The sequence below is a fragment of the Petromyzon marinus genome, unplaced genomic scaffold, assembly GCF_048934315.1.
Source record: "Petromyzon marinus isolate PM22_M1 ecotype Great Lakes invasive population unplaced genomic scaffold, UKy_Petmar_22M1.pri1.0 PM_G_Scaffold_75, whole genome shotgun sequence".
Classification (NCBI taxonomy): Eukaryota; Metazoa; Chordata; class Hyperoartia; order Petromyzontiformes; family Petromyzontidae; genus Petromyzon; species Petromyzon marinus.
The window spans coordinates 659,278-673,578 of NW_027423030.1; the positions used below are offsets into that span (position 1 = coordinate 659,278).

General features: G+C 52.0%; 1 protein-coding gene across 1 annotated transcript in view; it reads left to right on the top strand.

Annotated features, from left to right (window-relative positions):
* The window catches only part of LOC116937721 (ephrin type-A receptor 3-like), a 58,553-nt gene that overhangs the window by 22,516 nt on the left and 21,736 nt on the right, over positions 1-14,301 (top strand). The window contains exons 2-3 of the mRNA XM_076062839.1: positions 12,497-13,169; positions 13,775-13,930. Coding sequence (XP_075918954.1) covers positions 12,497-13,169; positions 13,775-13,930 — 829 coding nt within the window. The remainder of the gene's footprint in view (positions 1-12,496; positions 13,170-13,774; positions 13,931-14,301) is intronic.

Sequence of the window (14,301 nt, forward strand, 5' to 3'; positions counted from 1 at the left end):
TATGTTACACACACACACAGGACGTGACTATGTTACACACACACACAGCTTCAGGACGTGACTATGTTACACACACACACAGCTTCAGGACGTGACTATGTTACACACACACACACATACAGGACGTGACTATGTTACACACACACACAGCTTCAGGACGTGACTATGTTACACACACACACACAGCTACAGGACGTGACTATGTTACACACACACACAGCTTCAGGACGTGACTATGTTACACACACACACACAGCTTCAGGACGTGACTATGTTACACACACACACAGCTACAGGACGTGACTATGTTACACACACACACACAGCTTCAGGACGTGACTATGTTACACACACACACAGCTACAGGACGTGACTATGTTACACACACACACACAGCTTCAGGACGTCACTATGTTACACACACACAGCTTCAGGACGTGACTATGTTACACACACACACAGCTACAGGACGTGACTATGTTACACACACACACAGCTTCAGGACGTGACTATGTTACACACACACACACAGCTACAGGACGTGACTATGTTACACACACACAGCTTCAGGACGTGACTATGTTACACACACACAGCTTCAGGACGTGACTATGTTACACACACACACACACAGCTGTAGGATGTGACTATGTTAAACACACACACAGCTTCAGGATGTGACTATGTTACACACACACAGCTACAGGACGTGACTATGTTACACACACACACAGCTACAGGATGTGACTTTGTTACACACACACAGCTTCAGGACGTGATTATGTTACACTCACACACAGCTACAGGACGTGACTATGTTACACACACACACAGCTTCAGGACGTGACTATGTGACACACACACACAGCTTCAGGACGTGACTATGTTATACACACGCAGCTTCAGGACGTGACTATGTTACACACACACACAGCTTCAGGACGTGACTATGTTACACACACACACAGCTATAGGACGTGACTATGTTACACACACACAGCTACAGGACGTGACTATGTTACACACACACAGCTTCAGGACGTGACTATGTTACACACACAGGATGTGACTATGTTACACACACACAGCTTCAGGACGTGACTATGTTACACACACACACAGCTTCAGGACGTGATTATGTTACACACACACACATACAGGATGTGACTATGTTACACACACATACAGGATGTGATTATGTTACACACACATACAGGATGTGACTATGTTACACACACACACGACGTGACTATGTTACACACACACACATAACGTGACTATGTTACACACACACATACACGATGTGACTATGCTACACACACACATACAGGATGTGACTATGTTACACACACACACACAGGATGTGACTATGTTACACACACACATACAGGATGTGATTATGTTACACACACACACAGGATGTGACTATGTTACACACACACACGATGTGATTATGTTACACACACACACACAGGATGTGACTATGTTACACACACACATACAGGACATGACTATGTTACACACACACAGCTTCAGGACGTGACTATGTTACACACACACACATACAGGATGTGACTATGTTACACACACATACAGGATGTGACTATGTTACACACACATACACAGCTTCAGGACGTGATTATGTTACACACACACATACAGGATGTGACTATGTTACACACACATACAGGATGTGATTATGTTACACACACACACGATGTGATTATGTTACACACACATACAGGATGTGACTATGTTACACACACACATACAGGACGTGATTATGTTACACACACACATACAGGATGTGACTATGTTACACACACATACAGGATGTGATTATGTTACACACACACACAGGATGTGACTATGTTACACACACACAGCTTCAGGATGTGACTATGTTACACACACACAGCTTCAGGATGTGACTATGTTACACACACATACAGGATGTGACTATGTTACACACACACAGTATGTGACTATGTCACACACACACAGGATGTGATTATGTTACACACACATCACACACACGATGTGACTATGTTACACACACACACAGCTTCAGGACGTGACTATGTGACACACATACACAGCTTCAGGACGTGACTATGTTACACACACACACACGATGTGACTATGTTACACACACAGCTTCAGGATGTGACTATGTTACACACACATACAGGATGTGACTATGTTACACACACAGGATGTGACTATGTTACACACACACAGGATGTGATTATGTTACACACACACATACAGGATGTGACTATGTTACACATACACAAACAGGATGTGACTATGTTACACACACACAAACAGGATGTGATTATGTTACACACACAGCTACAGGGATGTGATTATGTTACACACACACATACAGGATGTGATTATGTTACACACACACACAGGATGTGACTATGTTACACACACACACACACGATGTGACTATGTTACACACACACATACACACAGGATGTCACTATGTTACACACACACATACAGGCTGTGACTATGTTACACACACACACAGGATGTGACTATGTTACACACACATACAGGATGTGCATATGTTACACACACACATACAGGATGTGATTATGTTACACACACACACAGGATGTGACTATGTTACACACACATACAGGATGTGACTATGTTACACACACACATACAGGATGTGATTATGTTACACACACACACAGCTCAAGTCCCAACTCGACCTGAGACCACACCCGAACAAACATGCAGGCGCTTTATACAGTGAGGGAAAAAAGTATTTGATCCCCTGTTGATTTTGTACGTTTGCCCACTGACAAAGAAATGATCAGTCTATAATTTTAATGGTAGGTTTATTTGAACAGTGAGATACAGAATAACAGCAACAAAAAATCCAGAAAAACGCATGTCAAGAATGTTATAAATTGATTGCATTATCTCTCCCTGTGTAACATTCTTGACATGCGTTTTACTGGATTTTGTTGTTGTTGTTCTGTGTCTCACTGTTCAAATAAACCTACCATTAAAATTATAGACTGATCATTTCTTTGTCAGTGGGCAAACGTACAAAATCAACAGGGGATCAAATACTTTTTTTCCCTAACTGTATCTCTCCCCGTGTATCTCTCCCCCCTGTATCTCTCCTTGTGTATCTCTCCTTGTGTATCTCTCCCCGTGTATCTCTCCTCGTGTATCTCTCCCCGTGTATCTCTCCCCGTGTATCTCTCCCCCGTGTATCTCTCCCCGTGTATCTCTCCCCGTGTATCTCTCCCCCTGTATCTCTCCCCCTGTATCTCTCCCCGTGTATCTCTCCCCCGTGTATCTCTCCCCCTGTATCTCTCCCCCTGTATCTCTCCCCCGTGTATCTCTCCCCCGTGTAACTCTCCCCCTGTATCTCTCCCCGTGTATCTCTCCCCGTGTATCTCTCCCCCGTGTATCTCTCCCCGTGTATCTCTCCCCCTGTATCTCTCCCCGTGTATCTCTACCCCTGTATCTCCCCCTGTATCTCTCCTCGTGTATCTCTCCCCGTTTATCTCTCCCCCTGTATCTCTCCCCCGTGTATCTCTCCCCCTGTATCTCTCCCCCGTGTATCTCTCCCCGTGTATCTCTCCCCCGTGTATCTCCCCCGTGTATCTCTCCCCGTGTATCTCTCCCCCTGTATCTCTCCCCATGTATCTCTACCCCTGTATCTCTCCCCCTGTATCTCTCCCCGTGTATCTCTCCCCGTGTATCTCTCCCCCCTGTATCTCTCCCCCCTGTATCTCTCCCCCGTGTATCTCTCCCCGTGTATCTCTCCCCCTGTATCTCTCCCCCTGTATCTCTCCCCGTGTATCTCTCCCCCTGTATCTCTCCCCCTGTATCTCTCCCCCGTGTATCTCTCCCCCTGTATCTCTCCCCCTGTATCTCTCCCCCGTGTATCTCTCCCCGTGTATCTCTCCCCGTGTATCTCTCACACGTACACACACTCACACGTACACACACTCACACGTACACACTCACACGTACACACACTCACACGTACACACACGTACACACACTCACACGTACACACACTCACACGTACACACACGTACACACTCACACGTACACACACTCACACGTACACACACTCACACGTACACACTCACACGTACACACACTCACACGTGCACACACGTACACACACTCACACGTACACACACTCACACGTACACACGTACACACACTCACACGTACACACACTCACACGTACACACTCACACGTACACACACTCACACGTACACACACTCACACGTACACACACGTACACACACTCACACGTACACACACTCACACGTACACACACTCACACGTGCACACACGTACACACTCACACGTACACACACTCACACGTACACACACTCACACGTGCACACACGTACACACACTCACACGTACACACACTCACACGTACACACACTCACACGTGCACACACGTACACACTCACACGTACACACACTCACACGTACACACACGTACACACGTACACACACTCACACGTGCACACACTCACACCTGCACACACTCACACGTACACACACGTACACACTCACACGTACACATGTACACACACTCACACGTACACACACTCACACGTACACACACTCACAGTTACACACAAGGAGAGAGATGTGTGGAGTGGTTTTGGATGGAGGGAGGTGGGAGGGGAGCCGAAAGCCTCAGCAAACCTTCACTTCTGCCAGGGTTAATAATTCATTGGTGTCTTCTCCAGCTGGGTCAATCATTAATCGTACACACCCCACTCACTCTGACTCATTCCATTCTTTTAAATCCTCTCGCCTGCTCGTCTCCCTCGCAGGAGGAAAAGAGGAGGGTTGGTGAACCGAGCCGATCCATGCATCACCACCACCACCACCAGCAGCAGCACCACCAGCACCACCAGCACCACCACCAGCACCACCACCAACAGCAGCAGCACCACCAGCAGCAGCAGCAGCACCACCACCAGTAGCAGCACCACCAGCACCACCACCAGCAGCACCACCAGCAGCAGCAGCACCACCACCACCAGTAACAGTACCAGCACCACCACCACCAGCACTACCACCAGCACCACCACCACCAGCACCACCACCACCAGTAGCAGTACCACCACCAGCACCACCACCACCAGCACTACCACCAGCACCACCACCACCAACAGAACCACCACCAACAGCACCACCAGCACCAGCAGAAATGTCCCCAGGCTCCGTCTCCGCGCCCCTCCGCAGCTGCAGGAGTCTGGCTCCATCTCCTGTCGCCGTTGGCATCGTCGCCGTCTTGGCGGTGGCCGCTGCTTATGAAGGTGGGCGCAGCGTTGGTGGTGCACCAGGGGTTGGTGGTACACACACAGCGTTGGTGGTGTACACACAGCGTTGGTGGTACACACACAGCGTTGGTGGTGTACACACAGCGTTGGTGGTGTACACACAGCGTTGGTGGTGTACACACAGTGTTGGTGGTACACACACAGTGTTGGTGGTGTACACAGTGTTGGTGGTGTACACCACAGTGTTGGTGGTGTACACACAGTGTTGGTGGTGTACACACAGTGTTGGTGGTGTACACACAGTATTAGTGGAGTACACACAGTGTTGGTGGTGTACACACAGTGTTGGTGGTGTACACACAGTGTTGGTGGTGTACACACAGCGTTGGTGGTGTACACACAGTGTTGGTGGTGTACACACAGTGTTGGTGGTGTACACACAGCGTTGGTGGTGTACACACAGTGTTGGTGGTGTACACACAGTGTTGGTGGTGCACCAGGGGTTGGTGGTGCACCAGGGGTTGGTGGTGTACACACAGTGTTGGTGGTGTACACACAGTGTTGGTGGTGTACACAGTGTTGGTGGTACACACACAGTGTTGGTGGTGTACACACAGTGTTGGTGGTGTACACACAGTGTTGGTGGTACACACACAGCGTTGGTGGTGTACGGTGCTTTTTTCAGGAATATTTTTGCATGCGTTTTTTTTCACGGATTTTCTGTTTACACAGTCACCACATAGTCACTCTGTTTTCTCGTTCGTGTTTTTGTGTTTTTGTGTTTGTTGCGGTTGGACCCGATTCAAGAGCCGAACGGCTCACAGGGGCTATAACCAAAATAAACTGAAACTGAAGAAAAAAAACATCTGATAAACTGAAGGTGACAAAAACACAAAGCGGCTCGTGGCTCCGCACAACGATGGCTCTTTGAAAGCTCCACGTCTCTCTCCGCGTCTCTCTCGTTCCCCGCGGAGTCAACTCGTTCGCCGAGATGGAGCGCTCCGACGGAGCCTTTGACGCTAGCAGGCGAGGCTGCTCGCTTGTTTAGACGACGCCGACGCCGCTCGAAGCGTCTCACCGCGTGCTGAGATGATGCACAGCGAGCGGTGACCACAAACTGATGATGATGCCCCGCGTGGCGGCCACGTCCATTCTCGATGTGGGGGTGGGGGTGGTGGGGGAAGCGGAGGACACGGAGGGAAAAATCCATGCGACCACATGAGAGAGTGTGTACGTGTGTGTACGTGTGTGTTTGTGTACGTGTGTGTACGTGAGTGTGTCTGTGTACGTGTGAGTGTGTGTCTGTGTACGTGTGAGTGTGTGTGTTTGTGTACGTGTGAGTGTGTGTACGTGTGTGTACGTGTGTATGTATGTGCGATAGTGTAGCGGTTAGCGCGCTGCGCTATGAACCTGGCAACCCGGGTTCGATTCCCGCTCACGGCCAACACCAGTGACGATTATTCGAACCGGTCCCGGGCCTCCCTTAGGTCGACTCAGACTCAAATGAGTACATTGCCACTAGGGAGACAAAGGCGGTCGGGCGTGGTGCTGGCCACCCACCCCCTCGTGTACCGTTTCGGCCTTCATAGGTGCTCGCTAACAGCACTTGCCCCTACAGTCTGTTAAGGCTATATGGGGATCTTTGTCTTGTCTTGTATGTGAGTGTGTCTGTGTACGTGTGAGTGTACGTGTGAGTGTACGTGTGAGTGTGTGTCTGTGTACGTGTGTGAGTGTGTGTCTGTGAGTGTGTGTACATGTATGTACGTGTGAGTGTGTGTCTGTGTACGTGTGAGTGTGTGTCTGAGTACGTGTGAGTGTGTGTCTGTGTACGTGTGTGAGTGTGTGTGTGTCTGTACCGGGGGAATCTCCATTTGGTACAGCTATAATGGGAGGCTGATCGATGCCCGGGTGCGGTCAAGGGATGGCTCCCTATTGCTCAACCACGTTATGTATGCTGATGATTTGGTAATAGCTGCTCATTCAGAGGAGGAGTTGGAGACGCTGCTGCTGAGACTGGAGCGTGCCACTAAGAGATGGGGGCCTTACCTTCAGCCACACCAAAACTAAGCACCTGCCTGGATATTTTGTACCATCGGACACTCCACCCCCACAACTCCCAATCGGTGATGGGGCAGTTGTGGAGAGAGTGGAGAGTTTCCCATACCTGGGCAGTGTGCTTATGACTGGCTCCAGTTTAACAGCAGAGGTCTCACTCCGAATCAGTCGAGCGGCAATATCTTTTCATCGGTTGCGTAACGCTGTGTGGAAGCTACCTGGTCTGTCGCTCCGCACTAAGCTTCAGGTCTTCTCGGCCACGGTCATTCCCTCCCTTCTCTACGCTTGCGAAACGTGGACCCCCTTAATGGAGCATTTTCGCCGGTTGAAACATTTAGGCTGGCCTGCCTACGATCCATCCTGGGTTTAACCAGACTGGATTGTGTGAGGAGCTCACAAATCCTTGAAAGATCTGGGCAAGGTCCCATCGATGAGCTCCTCCGGCAGGCAAGGCTGGGTCATGTAGCCCGCATGCCCAGCCACCGCATGCCGAAACAGCTTTTGTTCGGCCGGATCGAGGGGGCTAAACGGGCGCGGCACGGGCTAGAGAGGAGATGGAGTGATGTGGTACGGGAGGACGTGGAGCTGAGTGGACTTGTCGATGACTGGTACCAGCGGTGTCAAAATTGGCCTCTGTGGAGGAGGCTCGTGAAGGACGCTACTGGGCAGTTGGAGGCAGTCGCCCTCCAACAACAACGGAGGGTGGAGGAGCGACGCTCACAACAACGAGCGGAGCGCCGGGTGGCTAAAGCACAGCAGGTTGGCACAGTAGGGGGCACAGGTGGTGCACCAGCCAGTCATTTCGGTCATCTCAGTCAGTCGACCCGTGACACCTGGGTCTGCCCCGTGACCTGCCAGCGTGGCCTCAAGGTGCACATGGCCTGGCACAAGCGTCGTGGTGATGTCACCACCACTTAGTGGCGAATGGCAGTTGTTGTGTGTGTGTATGTAGCTGTTAGCGCGCTGCGCTACGAACCCGGCGACCCAAGTTCGATTCCCTCTCACGGCCAACACCGTCAGTGACGATTCTCTGAACCGGTCCTGGGCCTCCCCTAGGTCGACTCAAGCTCAAATGAGTAACCTGGTGCGGTGTGTAGTAAACATCGCCACTGGGGAGACAAAGGCGGCCGGGCGTGGTGCTGGCCACCCACGCCCTCGTGTGCCACAGTGCCGGTAGCCTTGGTAGGTGCTGCTACTCGCGAGCAGCAGCAGCACTTGCCCCGGCAGTCCGTGACAGCCGTCGTGTACACGATGGTGGGGATTTTTTGCACGCGGCGTTTTATATTAAATATTTGCTGTTTTTTTCCAGGATGTTTCTGTTACGCGTTGTCGCTTTAAGATGTTCTGTGTTCATATTTTGTTTGTTGCGGCTGCACCCGACTTGAGAGCCGCATGGCTCACAACGCTATCTCCATAGATATAAAAGGCAAAGTTGTGATTGTGCGTGTCTGTTCAAAATGTTTAGCGTACTTCCCGACATGCAACAAACTGGAAATTTGCCACGTGGGTGCTTTCCAGACTGTACACCATCCTAAAATTATAAAAATACACTTTTGCTTTTTCTTTAGGGGGGTAGCTCAATAATGCATCTATTTTTTTTGCACGTCAAGTGAGCTGTGACGTCAAATCTGTCACGTGACCCGCGCACGTGGAAGCGTAGCGCGTAGTGTAGTGACCCGAGTTCGATTCCCGCTCACGGCCACCGCCGGTGACGATTATTTTTTTACCGGTCCTGGGCCTTCCCTAGGTCGACTCGGCATCAAACGAGTACCTGCTCTGCTGTGTGAACATCGCCACTGGGGGGACGTGGTGAATCCTCGTCCCGGGCGTAGCCGGGTAGTACAGCTCGTACCTAACAAACTTGAAACTTCGTCTCTCTCTGTGTGCGCGCGTCTCTCCCCCCACCCACCCACCCCGCCGCAGTGGACCTGCTCGACACGGAGACCGCGCAGGGCGACCTTGGCTGGGTCGCCTCCCCGCCCGACGGGGTGAGTCGAGCGTGGAGGCCACGAGACCTCCGTGGATGTTCGGGGGGGGAGGGGCGTCCATAGATGACGTCACGCACTTAGGGGGCGGGGTCAGACATTTGTGACGATGCGTGACGAGAGAGGGAGGTTTGAGAAATGTGACGTCACATCATCAAAATGCGCAACTTTAAATAAATACAGACAACGCTAAGTTGCCTCGGTGGGAGTAGTTATATTGGAGAAACCAAATGACATGTCTCGGACCGCATTCGTGAACACAAAGCAGACCTGAAACACGGTAGGACCAACACCTCGGCCGTGGCAGATCACTGTTATAATTCAGTAGGCTCACATGACATTGACTTCTCCAAGACAGAGGTTCTTTGCAAGCCATCTGGCTACCATGAGAGATTCGTTCATGAGTCTATTCACATATACAAACACAGAGACAATTTCAACCGAGAAGATGGATTCTGGCTTAGCAATCATTGGAAGGATTTGATAAACCATTTCGGGTCTTAATTGATTGTTCACGCTTACGGTGGCCTTCAGACCTCATCCATTATTTTTCGTCTCCCCCCTCCTCTTTTCCGAACATAGATGGACTCGTCCTTCTGAACTGCCAAATCGCTCTCCGTAGTGCTAACGTTAAAAAAACGCCACTTTTTTCTAAATTTCTTGCTGTGGTTTTCACACCTGATGATGATTATGTTAGGGTCGTCGGCCCCCGGGATCTCTCCTGCCTGCGACCCTGCCCGCGAAGTACCGACGCCCCCAGACTCTCCACTAGTGTGGGAGCTGCCGCCGCTGCACTCCTCACCGGGCGGGGAAGGGCCGCCGCGCTCCTGTTCCCCCCCCTGGGCTGTCGAGAGTGATGCCTTACCGGCAGGAAACCCAATCTTCCTCGCTCGCCTCATGGTCCTTGTCGTGTGCAGGTCCTCGAGGGTTGGTAGATTGCAGGCAATTACCTTCTCAGCAGTGTGGATGATACGCTGCAGTCTGCTCTTGTCCTTGGCAGTGGCAGCAGCGTACCAGACGGTTATGGAGGAGGTGAGGATGGATTCAATGATTGCTGTATAGAATTGCACCATCATTGTCTTTGGCAGGTTAAATTTCTTCAGCTGCCATAGAAAGTAAATCCTCTGTTGAGCTTTCTTGGTGAGGGAGCTGATGTTCAGTTCCCACTTGAGGTCCCAGGAGAGAATAGTGCCCAGGAAGCGGAAGGACTCTACACTTTTGACTGGGGAGTCTAACAGGGTGATGGGGGTGAGTGGGGCTGTATTCTTCCTGAAGTCCACAACCATCTCAACTGTCTTTAGAGCATTTAGCTCTAAGTTGTTCTGGCTACACCAGGTCACCAGGTTGTCAGCTTCCCACCTATAGTCAGACTCATCCCCACCAGAGATCAGCCCAATGAGGGTGGTGTCGTCCGCAAACTTCAAGAGTTTGACGGACAGATGATTGGAGGTGCAGCTGTTGGTATACAGAGAGAAGAGCAGTGGGGAAAGGACGCAGCCCTGAGGAGTTCTGGTGCTGATGGAGCTGGAGTCAGAGACTTGTGTTCCCAGCTTAACGCACTGCTTCCTGTCAGACAGGAAGTCTGTGATCCAGTAGGGCACATTCAGCTGGAAGAGCTTGTCCTGAAGCAGGGCAGGGATGATGGTGTTGAAGGCAGAGCTGAAGTCCACAAACAGGATCCTAGCGTAGGATGCTGGGGCGTCCAGATGCTGTAGGATGAAGTGGAGGGCCATGTTAACTGCGTCGTCCACAGACCTGTTGGCTCTGTAGGCAAACTGAAGGGGGTCCAGGAGAGGGTCTGTGATGGCTTTGAGGTGTGCCAGGACCAGGCGCTCAAAAGACTTCATTACCACAGATGTAAGGGCGACCGGTCTGTAATCATTTAGTCCTGTTGGCCTTAGCTTTTTGGGCACAGGGATGATGGTGGAGGACTTGAGACAGGCTGGTACATGGCATGTCTCCAGGGAGGTGTTAAAGAGGTAGGTGAACACCGGAGACAGCTGGTCAGCGCAGTGCCTGAGGGTGGCTGGAGAGACAGAGTCCGGCCCGGCTGCTTTGCGTGGATTCTGCCTCTTGAAAAGTCTATTAACGTCTCCCTCCTGAAAGGAGAGAGTCGTCTCTGTAGTATGGGTGGGGGAGGGGGCCTCTTGAGTGGGAAGGGGTAGTTCAGGACAGTCCAATTGTCTTTCAAATCTGCAGTAGAACTCGTTCAGGTCGTTGGCCAGGCGGGAGTCGTTAGTGGTGTGGGGAGCTCTGGGCTTGTAGTTGGTGATCTGCCTGAGCCCTCTCCAGACAGAAGCAGAGTCGTTAGTAGAGAACTGGTGTTTTAGTCTCTCTGAGTACAGTCGTTTAGCCTCTCTCACCGCTTTGCTAAACCTGTTCTTCGACTCCTTGAATCTGTCTCTATCTCCACTCCTAAACGCTTCCTCCTTCTCCAACCTCAACCTTCTGAGCTTTGCTGAGAACCAGGGCTTGTTGTTGTTAAAGTTCACCTTGTTACGTGTTGGGATACAGCAGTCCTCATAGAAGCTGATGTAGGACGTCACAGCCTCTGTGAGTTCATCCAGACTATTGGTAGCAGTCGTGAACATATCCCAGTCAGTACAGTCTAAGCACGCCCGCAAATCTTCCACAGCCTCACTGGTCCACTGTTTAGATGTCCTCACAGCAGGTTTACAGAGTTTTAGTTTCTGCCTGTATGCAGGAATCAGGTGGACCATGGCATGGTCAGAGTGTCCTAGTGCTGCTCGGGGGACGGCGTGGTAGGCTCTACTGACTGTAGTGTAGCAGTGATCCAGAGTGTTCCCTTCTCTGGTTGGGCATTTAATGAATTGTATGTATTTGGGGAGTTCGTGGCTGAGATTACCTTTGTTAAAGTCGCCAAGTACGATAACCAACGAATCTGGATTTGCTCGCTCCACACTCAGAATCTGATCGGCGAGCATGCGTTGGGCCTCTTTAACCTGAGGACATGGCGGCAAATAAACTCCGACCAAAATGAGCGACGCGAACTCGCGAGGCGAGTAAAACGGTTTACAGGTTATAAAAATTGATTCAAGGAGTGGAGAACAATGTTTCAGAATCACTGTGACATCTACACTCCCCCCCACACTCCCTCCCACACTCCACTCCCTCTCCCCTCACCACGACCGCAGTGGCAGCAGGCTACGAGTGGCCAACGCTCAAGGCCCAGGCTGTACCAGGCGCAGTGCCGCCCCGCCGTGCCCAGGCAGGACAAGTGGCTGCGCACCGCCTGGATCCCGCGCGGCGACGCTCGCCGCATCTTCCTCGAGTTCCGCTTCAGCTTACGGCGCCGGTGCCCCCGTCGCCTCCCGGCCGCCGCCGCCTCCGCCGCCGGCTGCGACGACGACACGTTGGACGTTTACTACCGGGAGTCGGACGACCCCGGCGACGTCGCCGCCGGGGTCTTCGCCGACGACGAGCGGCGGCTCTTCTCCAAGGTCGACGTCGTCGGCTCGGGCGGGTCGGAGGTCGAGGCGGCGGGCGACGTGGGGCCCCTCTCCCGGGGCGGCCTCCGTCTGGCGTTCCGCGACACGGGGGCCTGCGCGTGGCTGGCGTCCGTGCGCGTCTACCGCAGGCGCTGCCCGGCCCTCGCGGTCCGCCTCGCCGAGTTCCCCGACGCTCCGGCCGCCGGCGACGGGCCGTGGGCGCTGTCGGAGGTGACGGGGGCGTGCGTGGGCCACGCACTCCGGCCCGAGGGGGAGCCGGAGCCGGCGATGTTCTGCAACGCCGACGGCGAGTGGGAGGGCCACCCCGGGAGCTGCGTCTGCCGTGCCGGGTACCAGCAGGCGGGGAACGCCTGCCAAGGTGACGCGTTGGGATTTGTTTTAGTAGATTCATCATCGCTTACCCTCGAGAGAGATGTGGAAAGACCCAGCGGACCTCCCACACACTCACTCGCCCACTCACCCACTCACTCACCGACTCACTCACCCACCCACCTACTCACTCACTCACCCACCCACCCAACCACTTATCCTCCCACCCACTCACTCACTCACCCACTGACTCACCCACTCACTCACTCAACCACTCACCCACCCACTCACTCACTCGCCCACCCACTCACTCACTCACCCACCCACCCACTCACTCACTCACCCATTCACCCAACCACTCACTCACCCACTCACTCACCCACTCACCCACTCACCCACTCACCCACCCACATACCTACTCATCCACTCACTCACCCACTTTCTCACTCACCCAACCACTTACCCACCCATGCACTCTCTCACCCACCCCATCTCATCTCTCTCCCCATCTGCTCATCTCTCTCCCCATCTGCTCATCTCTCTCCCCATCTCTCGCTACTGACAGCACCAACAGTCTGTAAAGGTTCATAATAAAGGTGTTAAACTGAGTCTGTAAAGGCTACAGGTCGGGGGGCGGGACCTTTGTGCGTGCAGTGTGTGAGCAGGGCTCTTATAAGGAGACGGCCCAAGACAGCTTCTGCTCCCGGTGTCCGCCACACAGCACGGGCAGCGTCATCGGAGCGACGTCCTGCACCTGCCACGATGGATACTTCCGGCCCAGCGGCGAGCCCCAGTCTGTGGCCTGTGCAAGTTCGTTCACTATGCGCCATACACTACACTATACACTACTACACTATACACTACTACACTACACTATACAGTACTACACTACACTATACACTACACTACTACACTACACTATACACTACTACACTACACTATACACTACACTATACACTACCTACTACACTACACTATACACTACACTATACACTACTACACTACACTATACACTACACTACTACACTACACTATACACTACACTATACACTACTACACTGCACTATACACTACTACACTATACTATACACTACTACACTACACTATACACTACTACACTACACTCTACACTACTACACTACACTATACACTACTACACTATACACTACTACACTACACTA